Raw genomic sequence first — 22,533 nt, 5'->3', positions numbered from 1 at the left:
CTGATGCAAATGATGCTCAGTTTTAATGGACTAGGTCCTTTTGTGGGTTTAGCGTGTGTGACACTGGCCAGCTGCTTAGAGACCTCCCTGGAGGTAAAGGTACCTCTTCATCTCAATATCTGTGAATATCTCTGAAGCAGCTTAGCACAAGTAGCATAACAAAACAGGCTGCTATGATCTTTATCCCAGTTTGGATGGACTCCATTGGGAATCCAATATTAGCCTAAGGTCACATATTAGTAACAAAACTAAACATGGTGAATAGAAAGAACACAGCAAATGTAAGCAAAAGGCTCCAAACAGAAAGAGCCATTGTTAGAGGGAAAAGCACAAATTGAGTTCAGAGCCATATTATGAAACTGTCTTAGTGGGAGGGAATATTTATTTTCTGCATTGAGGTAAGTTGCATTGGGTGAGATTTTGGTGGCAGCAACAGAGTATGATTTTGGGACGTAAATGGGTGGCGTGGCTGTGCAGGTGAAGAGAGGCCAGAGGGTGGCAAAAATGAGAAAGAAACATTATCGGAATCCAGGGTGGTTGACTTGAGGGCAATTCCCTCCTGTATCCCACTGTGCCACACCATCGCTGCTGGATATGTCATGTCCCACTGGCAGGGACCCCCCACCCTTGCCCCTGACCTCCCGGGGGGGTGGGGCCTAAACGGCCTCTGGTTCTATCGGCGAGGCCATCGCGTCTGGTGCCCATTGATGGGGAACCATTCGTGATCTTCGTCAGAGAGGACCTTCCCTGAGGCAAGTGAGCCCAGACGATTCTCTCCCGGGCTCACTAATTACATTCAAATCATGATTTAAATATTTTAAAATACTATAATCAGCCTTTTACCGTTTTTTTGGCTGATCACATCGGATACCCACTGCCGGTAGGAACGCGAGAGGTGAGAAATCGGGCGCGAACCTGATTTCTCAACTCTCTCGCGATCTTACCGGATCACCCTGCCTATTGGCCGCTGGGCGCAATGACAAGATTGCCGCCTGTGGCTTCAAGAGCAAATCAGAGGCCAGGAACCTTGCGGGGAGTAACTAATCTCCTGACTCCCCAAAGCCAGTCCACCATCTACAAGGCATAAGTCTTATTTCATAAGCATGAAATACTCTCAGATGGAATATTCTCCAATTGACTAAGTGAGTGCAGCTCCAACAACGTTCAAGAAAAGTGTCTGGTGGCACAGTGGCTAGCACAGACAGATAGGGTGGAACTCTTGCTTTCATTAACCGGGACATAGAATACAAAAGCAAGGAGGTCTTGGTACAACTTTATAAAACATTGGTTAGACCACAGATGGAATTGTGTGCAGTTCTAGTCACCACACTATCGGAAGGACGTGATTGCACTGGAGAGAGTGCAGAGGAAATTCACTAGGAGGTTGCCTGGGATGGAAAATTTCAGATATGAGGAAAGACTGAATAAGCTGGTTTTGTTTTCCCTCGTGCAGGGGAGGCTGAGGGGGGGATTTGATAGAGGTATACAAAATTATGAGAGGCATAGATAGGGTAGATCGTAATAATCTTTTCCCTATGGCAGAGATGTCTAAGACCAGAGGGCTTAGGTGAGGAGTAAATAGTTCAGAGGAGATCTGAGGAAAAATGTTTTCACCCAGAGCGTGATGGAAATATCGAACATGCTGCCTCAGAGGGTGGTGGAGACAGGCACTCTCAGAACATTCAAGAAGCACCTGGATGAGCACTTAGATCACCAAGGCACAGTAGGCTGTGTACCAATGCTGGTAAATGGGATTAGTATAGGTTGGTATTCGATGGTTGGCATAGACATGGTAGCTTGAAGGGCCTGTTTCTCTGCTGAATGACTCGGTGGGAGGAATTTTACGGCCTCGCTTGTCCCAAAACCGTAAAATCCCGCCTGAGGTCAACAGACCTTCCCATGACCTGCCCTTCACCCACTCCTATTCCCGAGGTAGTTGGGGCGGTAAAATTCTGGCCTATGACTCTTTGTGACTGAATGGCTGCTGCCTTATAGCGTATGGGACCTGGGATCAATTCCGGCTTTAGATGACTGTCTGTATGGAGTTTGCATGTTCTCCACTTGTCTGCGAGGGTTTCCTCTGGGTGCTCCCATTTCCTTCCAATGTCCAAAGATGTGGATTGGCCATGCTAAATTACCCTTTATTATCCAGTGATGTGTAGGGTAGGTGGGTTAGCCGTGGTAAATGCGCAGGGTATTGGGGACAGGGCAGAGGGGAAGGCCTGGGTGGAATGCTCTTTCGGAAGGTCAGTGCAGATTCAATGGGCTGGATGGCCTATTTCTGCACTGCAGAGATTCTATGGTTCAAAGCTTGACACCATCAAAGACAAAGCAGCCTGTTTGATTGACACTCCTTCCACAAACATTCACTCCCTCCGCCACAGGTAAACAGTGGCAGCAGGTGTGCACCATCTACAAGGTGTGTTGCAAAACTCACCAAAGCTCCTTAAGCAGCACCTTCCACACCCATGACTGCTAACATCTAAAAGGACAAGGGCAGCAAGTGCATGGGAACACCACCACCTGGAAATTTCCCTCCAAACCATTCACCATCCTGACTTGGAAATATATCATCGATCTTCACTGTCACTGGGTCAAAATCCTGGAATGCCCTCCCTAATAACACCGTGGATATATCTACATCACAGGGACTGCAGCAGTTCAAGATAGCAATTCATCACAATCTTCTCAAAGGGCAATTAAGGATGGGCAATAAATGCTGTCCGAGCCAGTGACGCCCACATCCTGTAAATGGTTGAAAACAAATCCCTGAACTGCTTCCAAAGCACTTACTTCCTTCCTTAAATAAGGTGACCAATATACTGTAGACATTATTCCAGATGTGGTCCCGCCAATGCTTTGTATAACGGAAGCATAACCTCACTACTTTTGAAATCAATTCCTTTTGCAATAAATGAAATCAATATCTTAGCTTTTCTACTTACTTGCTGTAGCTGCATACTCACCTTTTGTGGTTCATGCATGAAGACACCCAGATCTCTCTGCATCTCAGAGCTCTGCAATCTCTCACCATTTAAAAAATATGCTCTTTTTTAATTTTTCCTGCCAAAATGGACAATTTCACATTTTCCCACTTTATACTGCACTTGCCAGATCTTTGACCATTCATTAACCTATTTATATCTATTGTAAACCTAGTTAATCAGTTTCTATGGGTTAGATTTTATGAGACTCTATTCACCTGGCTTAAAGGTTTAGTCCAACCAGCCATTGAACGGTTGCCTGGAAGCCATTGAATGGCTGATCGGTTGTTAATAGACTGGAGGCAGGACTTCACCAATCAGAGACAGAAAGTTCTGCCTCAGAGACTTGCTGGTCAACCAGAGACCAGCAGCTCTCCAGTATTGCTTGTGGTGGTCACTGCCAGTACTGCACTCTCGCAATGAGGTGGAGAACTACACTGCATCGTGTTGTTATTGTTTGTGAATTTCGCTGGGTGCTAAAATAACAGACCATGAAAAGGGGACTAGGCGGGATGGAGAGGAGGGGGGTGGGGGTGGGGGTGGGGGTGGTGGTCAGGGTTTGAGAGGCATGCGGAAAGGGGAACGTGGGGGTGGGGTAATTTCTTGGAGGGAGAGGGAGTGGGTGTGGGGGTGGGGTTGATTCTGATGGGCCTAGGGCCTGTAAAGTAGTGGCAACACCATTCCAAGTTACCTGCTTGGCAAGGGCCTCTCTTGCTGCTGGTTAGTGGCTGCAGGATGAGGCACTGAATTGTTCTACTGGCTGGGAGGCCTTGACACTGGTAAAATTATGGTAAGGCAGGTGCAGACAGGTTGGGACCAGGTAGGCCGCTCGCTGGATTTTAAATGTCCCCCATCAGCTCCCCCATATCAATCCCCCACCCCCCGACTTCCCATCCTGCCTCCCTCCCCGCCCCCATGCACCCCCCAAACCCCCACCCACCCACCCAGGAAACCTAGCAACACACCAGCAAGGAATGTAAAATCCAGTCCTTTGTTATTTGTAAATGAAACAGTAGTGATTTCCTTCACTCCCTCGTTTTCTTGTGCCTCAGTTACCTCAGGAGGGAATATACACATTCTGGTTACCCAATAGACAAAGGTGATTCTTTAAAAAGTATAATTGAACACTCTCGTGACCTGCTACTTTACCTAATTGTGATTATTTGCGTATGTTTAATTATAAAACTTCATTGTGGAATGTAACTGACACTTACCTGTTTTCTTTTTATTTAATGCATTGTAGGAGTTCTTCACCCCCCAGCTAAACAAAAAGGTCAGTATTTTCTGTTGTAAAACTATTTTATTGTGTCAGGGCAAAGTTCAGTTTCTGGCCCAGACTGAATTGGGTGACCTCAGTTGACTACGTATTGGGCTGGTCCATTTCAGATCAGTGTCCCAGGGCTCGTGATCTGCATCCATTAATCCTTGCTGGATTTAGATAGGAATAAGCTAAATTGCAACAATTTTAATCTGCTTCTGTCTGTTATATTTAAAAATCCACATAAATACACTTCAGCTTAAAGCAACATTTAAGTGAATCTTTTCTGTGCGAAATGTGGGATACGCTCTTCGTGGTTATTTATACCTCTCTATCTATAAATGTACATATCTCTTTTAAATGACTGATTTTGTCTCTCAAACCTTCTGGAGAAATGAATTTCATATTTTTTGAACATTTTTGGGGTGAAATTGTATTAGGATTATTGTCAGTTCTGAAATGAATATGCAAAGCACACATATTAACTGTTTTGCCTGAAATTGGATCTCATTAACATTATTTGAGTGAGCTGCCAGCAGGTTGCACTTCCACAGGCAACTTGGTTATTGAATAAAAGAATATTCAGCCATTTGCTTCTCAGGTTACAAGCCTAAAGAATCATAAATCGTGTATAAGTTGACCCGGCATATAAAGTGATCCCATTTTCTCGGTGCCAACATGGTCAATATTTACTGGACAAGTCAAACTCAAATTTTCAGACAATAAATGCATATTTAGGGCTTCACTCGCATTAGTAGCTAGCCTTAATTTTTCAGCTCAGATATACATAGAACCATAGAACCATAGAAAATTACAGCTCAGAAACAGGCCTTTTGGCCCTTCTTGTCTGTGCCGAACCATTTTTTGCCTCGTCCCACTGACCTGCACTTGGACCATATCCCTCCACCCCCCTCTCATCCATGAACCCGTCCAAGTTTTTCTTAAATGTTAAAAGTGACCCGGCATTTACTACTTTATCCAGCAGCTCATTCCACACTCCCACCACTCTCTGCGTGAAGAAGCCCCCCCTAATATTCCCTTTAAACTTTTCTCCTTTCACCCTTAACCCATGCCCTCTGGTTTTTTTCTCCCCGAGCCTCAGCGGAAAAAGCCTGCTTGCATTCACTCTATCTATACCCATCAAAATCTTATACACCTCTATCAAATCTCCCCTCAATCTTCTATGCTCCAGGGAATAAAGTCCCAACCTATTCAATCTCTCTCTGTAACTCAGCTTCTCAAGTCCCGGCAACATCCTTGTGAACCTTCTCTGCACTCTTTCAACCTTATTTACATCCTTCCTGTAACTAGGTGACCAAAACTGTACACAATACTCCAAATTCGGCCTCACCAATGCCTTATATAACCTTACCATAACACTCCAACTTTTATACTCGATACTCCGATTTATAAAGGCCAATGTACCAAAGGCACTCTTTACGACCCTATCCACCTGTGAAGTCACTTTTAGGGAATTCTGTACCTGTATTCCCAGATCCCTCTGTTCAACTGCACTCTTCAGAGTCCTACCATTTACCCTGTGCGTTCTACTTTGGTTTGTCCTTCCAAAGTGCAATATCTCACACTTGTCTGCGTTAAATTCCATTTGCCATTTTTCAGCCCATTTTTCTAGTTGGTCCAAATCCCTCTGCAAGCTTTGAAAACCTTCCTCACTGTCCACTACACCTCCAATCTTTGTATCATCAGCAAACTTGCTGATCCAATTTACCACATTATCATCCAGATAATTGATATAGATGACAAACAACAATGGACCCAACACCGATCCGTGCGGCGCACCACTAGTCACAGGCCTCCACTCAGAGAAGCAATCCTCCACAACCACTCTCTGGCTTCTTCCATTGAGCCAGTGTCTAATCCAATTTACTACCTCCCCATGTATACTTAGCGACTGAACCTTCCTAACTAACCTCCCATGAGGGACCTTGTCAAAGGCTTTGCTGAAATCCAGGTAGACAACATCCACCGCCTTCCCTTCATCCACTTTCCTGGTAACCTCCTCGAAAAACTCTAATAGATTGGTCAAACATGACCTACCACGCACAAAGCCATGTTGACTCTCCCTAATAAGTCCCTGTCTATCCAAATATTTGTAGGTCCTATCCCTTATCACACCTTCCAATAACTTGCCCACCACCTACGTCAAACTTACTGGCCTATAATTTCCCAGATTTCTTTTGGAGCCTTTTTTAAACAACGGAACAACATGAGCCACCCTCCAATCATCTGGCACCTCCCCCGTGAATACTGACATTTTAAATATGTCTGCCAGGGCCCCTGCAAGTTCAACACTAGCTTCCCTCAAGGTCCGTTGGAACACCCTGTCCGGTCCTGGGGATTTATCCACTCTGATTTGCCTCAAGACAGCGAGCACCTCCTCCCATTTAATCTGTAAAGGATCCATGACCTCCCTACCAGTTTGCCCTATTTCCGTAGACTCCATGCCCGTTTCCTCAGTAAATACGGATGCACAAAAACCATTTAGTATCTCCCCCATCTCTTTTGGTTCCATACACAGACTACCACTCTGGTCTTCAAGAGGACCAATTTTATCCCTCACTATCCTTTTGCTCCTAACATACCAAAAGAAGCTCTTTGGATTTTCCTTCACTCTGTCTGCCAAAGCAACCTCATGTCTTCTTTTAGCCCTCCTGATTTCCCTCTTAAGTAGCTTCTTGCACTTTTTATACTCCTCGAGCATCTGATCTGTTCCTTGCTGCCTGTACATTTCATACAACTCTCTCTTCCTCTTAATCAGTGTTACAATCTCCCTCGAGAACCAAGGTTCCTTATTCCGATTTACTTTGCCTTTAATCCTGACAGGAACATACAAACTCTGCACTCTCAAAATTTCTCCTTTGAAGGCCTCCCACTTTCAATTTACATCCTTACCAGAGAACAGCCTGTGCCAATCCACACTTCCCAGATCCCTTCTCATTTCATCAAATTTGGCCTTTTTCCAGTTCAGAACTTCAACCCGAGGCCCAGATCTATCCTTATCCACGATCAGGTTGAAACTAATGGCATTATGATCACTGGATCCAAAGTGTTCCCTCACACTCACATCCATCACCTGCCCTAACTCATTTCCCAATAGGAGATCCAATATCGCATCCTCTCTAGTTGGCACCTCTATATACTGATGTAGAAAATTCTCCTGAACACATTTTACAAACTCTACCCCGTCTAAACCTTTAACAGTATGCGAGTCCCAATCTATATGTGGAAAATTAAAATCCCCTACTATCACAACTTTGTGTTTCTTGCAGTTGTCAGCTATCTCTCCGCTGATTTGCTCCTCCAATTCTCGCTGACTATTGGGTGGTCTATAATACAACCCCATTAATGTGGTCATACCTTTCTTGTTTCTCAGCTCCACCCATAGGGCCTCTGTAGACAAGCTCCCTAATCTATCCTGCCTGAGTACCGCTGTAACATTTTCCCTGACCAACAATGCCACCCCCCCCACCTTTTATCCCTCTGCCTCTATCCTGCCTGAAACATTGGAACCCTGGAACATTGAGCTGCCAGTCCTGCCCCTCCTGTAGCCAAGTTTCACTAATGGCTATAATGTCATATTTCCATGTGTCTATCCATGCCTTCAGCTCATCCGCCTTCCCCACAATACTCCTGGCATTGAAATAGACACATCTCAAAAGATTATTTCCACCACACTCTACCCTTCCATTTGTGATTTTGCTTGAACTAACCTGTCTTTTTACCCCTGCTCCACTATCTGCTCTGGCACTCTGGTTCCCATCCCCCTGCAAATCTAGGTTAAACGCTCCCCAATGACACTAGCAAATCTCTCTGCAAGTATATTGGTCCCCTTGTAGTTTAGGTGTAACCCGTCTCTCTTGTACAGGTCCCACCTGCCCCAGAAGAGGTCCCAATGATCCAAGAATTGGAAACCCTGCCCTCTGCACCTGTTCCTCAGGTTTAGGGTTATACTCACCTTTTAGGCAGAATTCTCCCAAGCTCCCACCGACGGGTTCGATAGTGGGTGTGGGGAATGGATTTTTCAGGAAGCCCAGAAATCGGTTTCACGCTGGCATGAATTTACAGCAGGATCTTCTGCTGGTGTCTGTCATGGTGGGTCAGAACAACTGTCAGAGAACCGCATTTGAATCCCATTAACGGAATGCAGCTGAAGTCCTGAACTCTAAGAAGATGCATGGGAGTTGAAGACATGCACACGCAGAGCAGAACCATCCGTGGTGTTCAATGAATAGAAGCAGAAATCTTGCACTACACCTGGTGCTTTGGGTGGGCTCAACTCCCATGCATCTTTTTGGCCCATATTACCAGCTTTATCCCACACACCGACTTCTTGGGCAGAATACTCCCCTTTTGAGACTAAGCGCCGTGGTGAGGGTGGGGATGTGGAGGCTGGCAGGAAAGTATACCAATACACTCAGTGTTTAAGTCAATCCATGTTTTTGGAAGAATTTTTCTAAGCTTCAAATATTGACTTAAATGTCACGATATATGGTGGCTACTGAGATGAGAGTGTAATGACAATCAGGAGGAGGAGTCCATTTCAAAGTAGTCTGCTGTGTCCAATTTCACATAAGCAGCCTAAAATAGGAGTTAGACTCCTCATTTGCATATGTAAGGCATTTTAGAAGTTCCTATGAATGCCTCATAATTTCCTGAAACAATGTGTCTGATTTTACCATCAAGTTGTGCCCGTTTTCAGGCAATCAGTGCGGGTGAAAGGGGGTTCGCTGCCACTCTGCCTGTGATCAGTGGAGGGAAGGGGGATCCGCTGCCACTCTGCCTGTTTTCAGTGGGCGGGAAGGGGGGTCCGCTGCCACTCTGCCTGAGATCAGTCTGGGTGGCGGGGATGTGGGGTGGATAAGGGAGTTAATAATGTTGTGGGGGTGGGGCAATGTCTGTGGGGGCCAGGGGGAGGCATTGTCCGGCCCAGGAGGGATGTGGCAGAGGAGCAGCATTCTATCATTTTTTTTCTGTGCAAGCGCAGTTGGAGGTGCCGATCAGAGCTGCAGGGTTTCGAGCGCATTTAGCCCACCCACAGGCTTGTGCAGCGTGATTGGGAATTGCTGATATTTTTGCAGGCAGAGTGCGTATGGGGCCACCTCAGAACGGGTCTAAAAGTCCCAGTTTCAAGTCCGCCCAGCACTTAGAATCAAAATGGTAAAATAGGGCCCAATATCTGCTCAGATACCTTGACTGTCCTTTAGTTGCAGGGCATTGGTCCCTGAAATGGTCCCTCAGTGAGTTTATATAACTGTTAAAGCAGAAGCAATGAGGTCTGATTTCTACCCTTGGTTTCCATGCCCTGATAACTGGGAGTAACTCACTCTGGTCTGGAGGTTGTACAGTAAAGGCTTAACATCATAGAGTCATAGAGGTTTACAGCATGGAAACAGGCCCTTTGGCCCAACTTGTCCATGCCACCCCTTTTTTTTAACCCCTAAGTTAATCCCAATTGCCCACATTTGGCCCATGTTCCTTTATACCCATGTAACTGTCTAAACACTTTTTAAAAAACAAAATTGTACCTCTTCTACTACAAACTCTGGCAGCTTGTTTCAGACACTCACTACCCTCTGTGTGAACAAATTGTCTCTCTGGACCCTTTTGTATCTCTCCCCTCTCACCTTAAACCTATGCCCTCTAGTTTTAGACTCCCCTACCTTTGGGAAAAGATATTGATTATCTAGCTGATCTATGCCCCTCATTATTTTACAGACCTCCATAAGATCACCCCTAAGCCTCCTACACTCCAGAGAAAAAAGTCCCAGCCTATCCAGCCTCTCCTTATAACTCAAACCATCAAGTCCCGGTAACATCCCAGTAAATCTTTTCTGCACTCTGTCTAGTTTAATAATATTCTTTCTATAATAGGGTGACCAGAACTGTACACAGTATTCCAACTGTGGCCTTACCAATGTCTTGTACAACTTCAACAAGATGTCCCAATTCCTGTATTCAATGTTTGGACCAATGAAACCAAGCATGCCGAATGCCTTCTTCACCATTCTGTCCGCCTGTGACTCCACTTTCAAGGAGTTATGAACCTGTACCCCCCCTAGATCTCTTTGTTCTGTAACTCTCCCCAACGCCCTACCATTAACTGAGTAAGCCCTGCCCTGGTTCAATCCACCAAAATGCATTACCTCGCATTTATCTAAATTAAACTCCATCTGCCATTCATCAGCCCACTAGCCCAATTGATCAAGATCCCATTGCAATCCAAAATAACCTTTTCCACTATCCACTATGCCACCAATCTTGGTGTCATCTGGAAACTTACTAACCATGCCTCCTATATTCTCATCCAAATCATTAATATAAATGACAAATAACAGTGGACCCAGCACCAATCCCTGAGGCACACCGTTGGTCACAGGCCTCCAGTTTGAAAAATAACCCTCTACAACCACTCTCTGGCTTCTGTTATCAAGCCAATTTTGTATCCATTTGGTTACCTCACCCTGGGTCCCGTGTAATTTAACCTTATGCAACAACCTACCATGCGGTACCTTGTCAAAGACCTTGCTAAAGTCCCTGTAGACAACATCAACTGCACTGCCCTCATCAACCTTCTTGGTTACCCCTTCAAAAAACTCAGTCAAATTTGTGAGACATGATTTTCCACTCACAAAGTCATGCTGACTGTCCCTAATCAGCCCTTGTGTCTCTAAATGCCTGTAGATCCTGTCTCCCAAAATACCTTCTAACAACTTACCCATCACAGAAGTGAGGCTCACTGGCCTGTAGTTCCCAGGCGTTTCCCTGCAGCCCGTTTTAAACAAAGGCACATTTGCCACCCTCCAATCTTCAGGCACCTCACCTGTGACTATTGATGATTCAAATATCTCTGCTAGGGGACCCGCAATTTCCTCCTCAGCCTCCCACAATGTCCTGGGATACACTTCATCAGGTCCTGGGATTTATCTACCTTGATGCGCTTTAAGACTTGCAGCACCTCCCTCTCTGTTATATGTACACTCCGCAAGACATCATTATTTATTTCCCCACGTTCCCTAACATCCATACTTTTCTCAACAGTGAACTGATGAGAAATAATCATTTAAAATCTCACCCATCTCTTGTGGATCCGTACATAGATTACCTTGTTGATCCTTAAGAGATCCTACTCTCTCCCTAGTTACTCTTTTGGCCCTTACATATTTGTAGAAGCTCTTTGGATTCTCCTTTGCCTTATCTGCCAAAACAATCTCGTGTCCCCTTTTTGCCCTCCTGATTTCTCTCTTAACTCTATTTCTGCACCCTCTATGCTCTTCAAGGGATCCACTTGATCCCAGCTGCCTATGCATGTCATGTGCCTCCTTCTTCTTCTTCTTGACCAGGGCCTCAATATCCTGAGTCATCCAGGATTCCCTACTTCTACCAGCCTTGCCCTTCACTCTAAGAGGAATGTGCTTACCCTGAACCCTGGTTAACACACTTTGGAGCGACTCCAAACATCCTTTTGCCTTCTCACAGACTCCCCCAATTAACTGTTGAAAGTTCCTGCCTGATACTATCAAAATTGGCCTTGCCCCAATATAGAATTTTAACATTTGGGCCAGACCTATCATTCTCCATAGCTATATTAAAACTAATGGAATTATGGTCACTGGTCCCAAAGTGATCCCTCACTAACACTTCTGTCACCTACCTTTCCTTATTTCCCAAGAGGAAGTCAAGTTTTGCCCCCTCACTAGTCAGGCCATCCACATACTGAATGAAAAATTCTTCTTGAATATACACAACAAATTTCTCTCCATCCAAGCCTCTAATACTATGGCTGTCCCAGTCAATGTTGGGAAAGTTAAAATCCCTTACTCTTACCACCCTATTTTTCATGGAGCTATCTGTAATCTCCTTACAAATTTGCTCCTCAATTTCCTGCTGACTATTTGGGGGCCTATAGTACAACCCTATCAATGTGACTTCCCCCTTCTTATTTTTCAGTTCTACCCATATAGACTCCGTGGGCGAACCCTCGGATATATCCCCTCTCAGTACTACCGTGATGTTTTCCCTAATCAAAAGTGCAACTCCCCCTCCTCTATTACCTTCTGTTCTATGTTTCCTATAGCATCTGTACCCTGGAACATTGAGCTGCCAGTCCTGTCCTTCCCTTTGCCATGTTTCAGTAATTGCTATAATATACCAGTCCCATGTACCCATCCATGCCCCGATGCTGATGTAACTGTGATACAATGCCACATGACTAAGTAACAGAGGTCCGGTGGGAAAGGGAAGTATAACTGTAGGTAGAGTGACTGAGTTGTACATAAAGCCATACATGTAAAGAAATAATAAAGATTTTACTAACTGCAGTCTTAATTAGCTTTCTTAGAGAGACAGTCAAACCCTAAAGAACACCATTTAGACCCTGGACACATGACAAAACATGGTGACAATGGGCAGTGAGTAAAAGACCCAGAAAAACTCCAAGAAAAGACTACAGCTCTGACAGACCTACAGATCCTTGGAAGAAGGATAAAAAGAAAATTGATTGAAACTTACTTGAAAAACTCTAAGCATTGGGGCTGCAGCAACTGCAAGCTGAGACACAGACCAAGCGTCCGAACAGCATTGAGCACAAACCAGAATTTGCAAGCCAGACTACTGAAGCAACAGCAGATCCAGAGCTTAGGACAAGCATGGAGTCTACAGTCCCAGAACCATTGCAAAGGACTGAAAGCTTACAATAGGCTCAACACTGGGACATTTGGAGGAAGAGAGTTTCTAGGTATCAGGTTTGCACACGCAAAATTTAATAAGTGGAAACAAAAACCAGCGAAATGCATGAATCCATTCATTAATGTCCTGACTAGGCTAGCAGAAAATTACAACGATGGAGTCCTGAAAGATGAATCAATATGCAGTTGTATCATGGTTGGGAACCTAGATGAAACTCAGGTCTCTTACAGACAAGAAATCTAACTCTCACTAAAGCAGTTCAAATTGTGTGACAGACTGAGCTGAGAAAGCAAAATAGAACAATTGTTCATGGAGAAAGCAATGTCACTTGGAAATGCAGGAATGAGGCCATTCAAAAATGTCAGATAGGAAAGAGAGTGTGCATAAAAGTAGTAGTCTGTAAAACTGGAGAAAAGCATGCCAACCACCATTCTGAAATGCTCTTGGTGTGGTGGGAAAACCCTGTACAAAAGGGAAGAATTCCTAGCAGGGGAGTGGAATGCTATAACAGTGGAAAGTTAGGAAATCCTAAAATTGTCTTCTGATTTAAAACATCAATAGCCTGCAAGAAAATAAAGAACAAATAACAAGGCCAAACAAATAAAAGAAATGGAAAAGCCACAGAAAAAAAATCAAATAACTTTCCAAGGGGAAATTAATGAAACAGAAAATAATTATTGGAACATTAAAATGCAAGTTGACAGCCTACAGATGTTCAATTAAACACAGCTGCAGGTGTTTCAGTCTTACCTGATGAAGTAAAGTGACTTAAATACATCACTACAGCCATCATCCATTCAGTTACGCCTCAAAGTCCAGAAGGGATCACACTGAAAGTCACAGGTCAATATTTGGCTAGATTTAGATACAAGGATAAAGAAATCATTGAACTCTGTATGTCATACAGAATCAAGAGTTTCTGCGCCTGCTGGGCACCGCAGGGGCTGGGCTGTATTATAAACCCCGAAAACCACATTATGATTTGATGTTTTAAGTTTCCTTTGTGATTGATTTTTGATTCGGGCTGTTCCCTCTCCTTTTGGGGAGCTGCCCCTTTTACTTTGTCCCTAAGTTAATTTGAGTTAGTTTATTTGGTTGGTATGAAAAGAAATACAGAATCAAGACTCATCATTATTAAGCAGGAAAGCATGCTTACAATTAAGGCTGATCTACAAAATTGATTAACTTCCTGATGGGTAGTCCAATAATGTATTCAGGAATGAATTCACCACATTATTTTCAGGGTTAGGAAAGCTGAAGATAGAATATCATGTCACCCAAAAGCTGATACTAAACGAATTTGCCTTTTTACACCAACAAAAGTCCCTCACCCACTCTTAGACAAAGTCAAGAGCAAGATTAAGCACATGCTCAATCAGTAAAAAATACCTTATTCATCGAATTAGGTGCAAACAGTGGCTTTTGGGAGTTGCCTCTGGACAAAAGGTCCAGACTGTTAACCACTTTTGTAACACCATTCAGTCAGTATTGTTTTAACAGGTTACCATTCAGAATTGCTACTGTATCAGGCATTTTCCAAACAACAACTTATCAGACCCTGGAAGGCATGGAATGAGTAACGTGCCAGGTGGTCGACATACTCGTACATGCTTCATCAAAAGAAGAAAATAACGTAGAGTTAGATCGATCCTCATAGTTCTACAGGAATCAGGTTTGACATTGAACAAGAGATGTGATTGCAATGCCAATGATTAAATTCTAGGGCACATTATGCAAGCTACAGGAATAACAGCAGACCCACTGAAAATCAAGGTGATTAGAGAGTCCTCACAGACTAGGAACATCAAGATTTGCAAAGATTCCTTGAGATTGTCAAACTTTTAGGCTAGTTCCAAATTTGGTAGAAGTCAATGAGTCATTGAGGCAGCTGTTGAGACAAGGTCAGCAATGGTGCTGAAATGTAGGCCAGCAAATGCTTTTCACAAGATCAAAAATCTTCTAATTTCACCTGAAGTCCTAGCACACTATGATCCAGAATTGCCACCAATTATAACAGTGGATGCATCGTCTAAATGTTTGGGTGCAGTTTTGTTTCAAGTTCAAAAGAATGGACAATGAGACCAGTTTATTATGCCTCAAGGTCACTCAGAAACTGAGAAAGGTTATGCAATCATCGAGAAAGAAGCATTGCCAGCCACATGGGTCTGCAAGAAGTTCTCTGATGGAATGTCCTGGGATTAAGGTTTAAAATTGAAACTGGCCACAAATCGCCTTAGCCAAAAAGAGATTGTAAAAATGCCCCATAAAATTCAATATTTCAGACTCAGACTAATAAAATAAGATACAGAGACAGAGTGTGTGAAAGGGAAGCACCATATGCCAGTAGATGCGCTATCAAGAATACTACTGGAAGGAGTCAAAATGGAAGATTTGTACTTCACTGAGTAAGTGGAAGCATATACTTCACTCATTACCAAACACTTACAAGCCACAGGGAAGACACAAGAGATTAAGCAAGCACAACAGTAGGATGATGAATGCATCCAAATAAAAGAGTATGGCCAGAGAGGATGTCCACTCCTAACAACGCAGTACTATGCCAGTAATTTCAACAGAGAAAACATCTCAGAATCATTGCTGATTTCTTAGTTTTTAATGACTCATCATCCCTGAAACATTTCAAATCAAATCACTCCAAAAAATACATCAAGGTCATTTGGGGGTATTAAAATGCGGAGTAAGGGCCCAGCAATCAGTTTGGTGGCCAGGCATTAATCATTCTGTAGAAGACTTAATCTAGAATTGTCTAAGATGCAGTGAATAGCCAATAGCAGAGCAAACCACTGGTGATGGGAACACCTGGGAATGGATTTTTCTGAGTTTAAAGCAAAGTATTTATCATCATCATTGACTACTACTCCAGATGGATTGAAGTGAACAGATTGTACTGCATCATGGTGGAGGCAGTCATTCAATTACTGAAGAGAATCTTTGCGACACATGGCATGCTGAAGATTGCAGTGCCAAACAACAGTCCTCAGTTTGCTGATAAATTATTCCACAACTCTACACAAGAATGTGGTTTAATGCACTTAAAGTTAAAGTTTATTTATTAGTCACAAGTAAGGCTTATATTAACATTGCAATTAAGTTACTGTGAAATTCCCCTCGTTGCCACATTCCGACGCCTGTTCGGGTCAATGCACCTAACCAGCGCAACTTTCAGAATGTGGGAAGAAACCGGAGCACCCGGAGGAAACCCATGCAGACACGGGGAGAATGTGCAATCTCCACACAGACAATGGCCCAAGTTGAGAATCGAACCCAGGTCCCTGGCATTGTGAGGCAGCAGTGCTAACCACTATGCCACATTACTAGCTTGCCTAGATATCCTTAGTTGAATGCAGAATCAGGAAGAGGAATTTGAACAATCAAGGAATCGATGAAAAAGAACAAAGATATGAACTTAGCCCTTCTTAGTTATAGAACCTCACTGTACAAGACGGGCTCTCACCATCAGAATTGCTGATTGAAAAATGGCAGCAAACACAACTTCTAGCTCTACAACAAAAACTACAGCCTAACATTACCTTAGATGATCATGAGAGAGTTAGAAAGTATGAGGAACATCACAGATGCAACCAAACTTGTAACTTCAGGCACAGAGCATGAGGTTTAAGATTGCTACAGCTAAGGGAGAGAATATGGATACGGGACCAACGGAAAGAAGGCATAAGAACAGCAAGAGGTTCACAGTTGAGATCCTTTTGATTCAAAGCAGACCAAGGAAATCTATGAAAGGACTGAAAAGCTTTGATACCATTTGGATGGAAGCCAATAGGAACTTGGACCGACGATTCAGATCCGGAAGAGACAAGGAACCGAAAACAAGACAAAACTCTGCAGCCACCCAGGGGAAGAACACATGAATGAAGAGAGAATGCAGATAGTTCTCAAACTCAGAATAAGATCAGAACAAGATTAGGGAAATTAGTCAATGCACATCAGAGATTACCTCTGTGAAACCTGTGATTTTGGGGCACAAATCATAGAGATCATAGAAACCCTACAGTGCAGAAAGAGGCCATCTGGCCCATCGAGTCTGCATCGACCACAATCCCACCCAGGCCCTACCCCCATATCCCTACACATTTACCCACTAATCCCTCTAACCTACGCATCTCAGGACACTAAGGGGCAATTTTAGCATGGCCAGTCAACCTAACCCACACATCTTTGGACTGTGGGAGGAAACCGGAGCACCCGGTGGAAACCCATGCAAACATGATGTAGGAGGATGTATATAATTGGGATAAAGACTTGCGGGACGATGTAGAGCAAAGGGTTAACATCAGAAGCAACAATGACGAAATGTCATATGAGTTAGGTAACAAGTCTGGAGTGAAGGAGAAGTACAACCTTGTGTGGGATTACTGAGGTGTCCATTGAGTTGAAAATAAATAATTGTGGTTTTATGAATTACAGCCTGATTAGCTTTCTTAGGGAAACAGTCAAACCCTAAAGAACGCCATCAAGACTGTGAACACAAGATGAAATTGTAAAAGTTTCAATTTTATGATTGGTGGAATTTATTTTGGATCTTTTTGGGGATAAACACCCTACAGCTAAATGGAACTTATTCAAAGCCAGTTATCAATCTTTGGAGATTGTACAACTATAAGCCTAGTTAAGCAGTTATTCTATTTCTTGTAATTGAAACACGAGTGATTTCCTTCTCTCCAGTTTTTTTTGCCTCATTTATTTCTGAGGATAACAACCAGCTTCTGAGGATAGATAGTTACGAGAGAACATTTTCCTGACTGCTTTGGGAGTGATTTCTACCCCAAATGTGTTTTTGACTAATTTGCTAGTTTTTGACTTAATTTTATAAATGTCATGTATTTTTTAGGAAAAAAAAACATAGTTTCCGTTTTATTTTGTCTGGAGAAAGGATCGAATCATATCAGATTTATAGAGTTTTGGAAAATTGAACTTGGCGGGCATTGGGATTTATTTAAATATTTAAAATATTTTAATATGTGCTTGGACTGAATATTTCGGCAATTGTATTCTTGAAGACTATTTCCAATCTCCTTTTTTTCATTAGAAGAACTATGATTTTTCACTGGGTTATCTTCCAGAAATGTAATTCCAAAAAAAATTCTCTTGTCTTTTTTATTCAGATGAATCTCATCCTCCATCTAAAAGAAAAGGTTGGTGGTTTCTCATTTTAATGTAACACACTCCTGGAGCTTTCTTTAATAAGAGGAAAGCTCGTGACATATTTGACATTCAGTGCTGTTGTATCACATAAAATTTGAAAATTGTATGTTTGCCGTATTGAGCTGTATTTAATCTGTTTCATGCCTGAAATATCATATTAATATATTCAGCTTCTGAATAGAGCCCTTGTTTTAGCACTGCTGCTTCACAGTGCCAGGGACCTGGGTTCAATTCCCAGTTTGGGTCATTGTCTGTGTGGGGTCTGCACATTCTTCCCGTGTCTGCGTGAGTTTCCTCTGGGTGTTCCAATTTCCCTCCCACAGTCTGAAAGACATGCTGGTTGGCCATGCCAAATTCTCCCTCAATGTACCTGAACAGGCGCCAGAATGTGGCGACTGGGTGATTTTCACAGTAACTTCATTGCAGTGTTAATGTAAGCCTACTTGTGACACTGATATTTAAATTTAAACTTAAACTTGTTTTTCAAATTTACAGTATTTGCACTGTTTCAGTCTTTAAATGATTACAACGTTTACCTAATATCTGCAATGTTTTTCATTTTCAAAATGTCAATTTTCACGAACAGTTAAAGGATTTCACATTTAATGAAGTCTGTTACTCAATGGAGGATCTACTATTGATAATTTTCAATTAAACTATTTAAATACATAAGTGGCACAATTGATACTGATTTAGCTCCATTCAGCCAAACAGCATTTTGCATCTTTATCTGTAAGTCCGTGGACTGTCTGCTGTTCATTCCAATGAATCAATATGCTTTGCAATAGATGATACATTTATGCTTCATTAGACCAAACAAAGCATTACTTGAATTTGCCACTTTGTATTACTTGTACAAGTAATGCAAGTGAGATATTTTAAAATGAGTTTCATGTTCAACTGTTCCTTTGATGCAAGACTATGAGATGCATTTTCAACTTACCACTGAGATGTAAAACTGACATTGGGAATTGGCTGTATGTTAGCAAAACCACCCAATTTTTGTTTGCATTTATTTCAACAGAAATGAAATTTAGGCAGCTTCTGCAACAGGTGGTGCTCTTCAATGTAATTTTTGTACCTGGAAGTCAAGTGAAAACTCAGCGCAATTTTCTTTTTAGAGAATAGCATTAAACTGAGTAGTATCTGCACATCAGTGTTACCTCAGAAGTGTTCGGATCAGAGTGAGGTGGAAGGTTTACAGAGTAAAGAATAAATGTTCAATCAACTCGACAGTAGTCAAAGGTGAACTTGGGCCAGTGAGTGTACAGTTGAAGACCTGTGGACCAAAGCTAGTTGATCCCCTGGCCATATTGTATCTGCCAGGGGATACAACACTACCTGCCACACTACAGCCTGCCTGACAAGCTCGGATTGCCTAAGTCTGTACTATCAACAATAAAACATGATTAAACTGACCCATCCATCAAATCCTTGCCAATTTCATAAAGTGATGGAAGGAGTTATCAATGGTACCATAAAGAGACATCTGCTCCCTAATTCAAAAGCAAAATACTGCAGATGCTAGAAATCTGAAATAAAAACAGAAAATGCTGGAAACGCTCAGCAGGTCAGGCAGCATTTGTGCAAAGAAACAGAGTTAACATTTCAGATTGATGAGCTTTCACCGGAATGATGATTTATACCTTAAGTATCATCATTGACTTGAAATGTTGACTTTGCTTCTCTTCACAGATGCTGCCTAATTTGCTGAGTATTTCCAGCATTTCCTGTTTCTACTCATTAATTATCTGCTCACAGGGCTCAACTTGCATTCTGCCATATCTACGTGGTTCCTGCCATCAGCACAGTTTTTCTCCATACATGGATACAAGCTGAATGCTGGAGAAGTTGTGAGAATAGCTGTCCTTGACATGAAGGCAGCAGAATATGGCATCAAATAGAGCCACAGCAAAACTGAAACCAAAGGGAATTTGGATGGAATCATAACTGACAGAAATAAATAAATAATTGTTGAGAAGCCAGTCATCTTTGATGAGGTGAATAAACATTGTCAAATAGTTTGCAAATAGTATGGAGGGGCTATCACACAGCCTTACTTGACCCCCATCCGAATTTTGAAGGTGTGCTTCAGATCTCCCACTCAAGACAGTTGCGGTCATATTGGCCTAGTTATGTTGCGCAGTGGTCACATATTTCTACAACATTTTCATTGAACCAGCCCTGGTGACAGCAATGCTCAAACTTGAAGGTCTGGGCACAGGAGTCTAGTACAACTGATTTTTAAAAAATTTGTCCCATTGTTCTGGAATTAAATTGGACATGTGAAGATTTTCCAGATTGGTCTTGAGCAATGTTTGAAGTTCCTCTCTTTGGTCAGGCTGCTTTAGAGCTCAGGAAATGATCTCCTTCCTCTTGGACTTTTGGGCCCTGAGATGTCTTGGTGCTAAGTGGATGTTCATCCTAGAACCTGTTCTGTTGCATTCCTTCAAATAGCTGGTGCAGTATTAATGTCAGACAACGATCTGTTCATTGGAACAGACTTTTATGGATGGGAAGGATCAAGTAGTTCTTCGACTCTTAATCTAGCTTTAGCTGATTGTAGACATGCTAACATGGTAACTTGGTAACACGGTCTAACTTGGTAAATACCATTTCTCTACTCAACCATGACAGTATATTTTCAACTGTTATGTTCAGGGTTACCACTTGGCTCAATGTCATATAGTTTGGGATCATAACGATGGGTGAACTCCACTCACTGGGAGGAATTTTGAAGAGTCCACAAGAGCAGGAAAGCTGACTGACTTAGGTGGGATGCCAAATCTCGATTTCCCAATGGCAGGCTGAGATGCATTTGCAGTGTATCAAGCCTCATACTGGCCTGTGGTAAATTCATACTTGTAATATATTGCAGGCTATGAATTCTAATTAACGTGAAATCTTTTTAAAATGTGTCTACTTTCAAGATAAAGTCAGTGACTCACGAGAATCTCGTGACACCTGGTTCACCTTTGTTTAAAGGTAGTGTGCACCACCGGGCACTGGGCAGTTTTGTCTGAGGTTAGCGGTTGTTAACTTTACAGCCAAAGGGAGGGAAGCAGGAGAACGGCAGTTTCTATGGAGGCTCAGGACTCGTAAGGGTATGCCAGTGGTGGGGGTGAGGTATATGGATTGGGGTCAGGGGTATGGAGGAATGAAAGAGGGATATAAGGGAGTACAGAAGGTGGGGTCGGACATTTGGAGGGGTGAAGCAGGAAGGGTCTGGCATCCAGGCGTAGGGGTTGGCAGGGAGGAAGTGGGTGGGAATCTGTCAAGGTAAAAATGAGGGGCCTAAAGTGTCGTGTCAGCAACGTCCAAATGTGTGTCCACCTCAGGGTGTTGGCTGCCAGAGTCCTTACAGGACACTGAATTCACCGAGCACATTTCACTTATCCCTGCCGAGAGTGATCTCAGATGTTGTCCTTCACAATGCGATGGTCACTGGGACTTTTAGACAGCCAGTTCAACCATGTGCCACAGGATGGGGAGTACAACACTGAACACCAGCATAAACATTCAAAAGAGAGTGTACAAAGAAAACAATAAAGGAAATATCCCTAACTCTCCTGTAAACCATCAATGAGGTCAACCATGAGGTGTGCCAGTACATTTAACTCTCTAACTAAACTAGTCTCAACAAATAACAATGATGCTCACACGAATAAAGTAAAATCAATGTCATGTGAAACATTTACAAGTGAAATTTAATTTTGAAAAGCACCCATGTCATCTTTGTGCTCTCAAGTCTTATATTAATGGAGTTGGATAGGGAAGTTTCAGCCATATCCCTCCACATGAGCGCATGTGTCTCTGTGCTCAACACCAGCTCTTTAAATTTTAATTGTAATTGTGTAGGAAACTGTAAAAAGCAAGAGTAGAAGTGGTGCATACTTCTGGTTACGCTGTCGGAAATGGCATGCCACTGACAAAATTCTGTCCATGTGTGGGACTGGTGTCAAGACACCTGATTTTTGGAGACAATCCAACTCCTGTTCAATTTGCTCTTTTCACTTCATAAAGAACTTTTGTACAGTTTTGTTCTTACTGGAATAACACCCACAGCCATTTTTGCCTTGATGTGCAAGAGATAAACTAACTTCCATTGAACAAATTGAGTGCTTCTCCAACTTATACTCACTAAGACTATGTACTTCCTGCCTCATCATAGACTCTGATCAACTGACCTATCTAGTGATCCACTTCAAAGTAATTACTTCCAACCAATCTCTACCCAGTAATATGTACTTTACACACTCCAGAACGTACAAATTCAGCTCACTTTAAAGTTAGCATATCTAAATTTCACCCTTCCAGTGGGTTCGACACTTACTCCTGCAGAACTGACAAATGACTTGGCTGCTTTGAACAAAGATAAATGAGTTAAGTTAGCTTCATGAA

The 22,533-nt window shown here is 42.8% G+C and overlaps 1 protein-coding gene across 50 annotated transcripts in view; it reads left to right on the top strand.

The window, feature by feature from the left end:
- Positions 1-22,533, top strand: part of trdn (triadin) — a 452,817-nt gene that overhangs the window by 66,877 nt on the left and 363,407 nt on the right. For all 50 annotated transcript variants that reach the window (XM_078212798.1, XM_078212806.1, XM_078212805.1 and 47 more), the window contains 2 exons: positions 4,228-4,257; positions 18,093-18,122. In XM_078212798.1, coding sequence (XP_078068924.1) covers positions 4,228-4,257; positions 18,093-18,122 — 60 coding nt within the window. The remainder of the gene's footprint in view (positions 1-4,227; positions 4,258-18,092; positions 18,123-22,533) is intronic.

This window comes from Mustelus asterias, chromosome 5 (genome assembly GCF_964213995.1).
Source record: "Mustelus asterias chromosome 5, sMusAst1.hap1.1, whole genome shotgun sequence".
NCBI classification, from domain to species: domain Eukaryota; kingdom Metazoa; phylum Chordata; class Chondrichthyes; order Carcharhiniformes; family Triakidae; genus Mustelus; species Mustelus asterias.
Note: the sequence above shows the minus strand (reverse complement) of the source record. Positions and strands in the feature narration are given on the sequence as shown.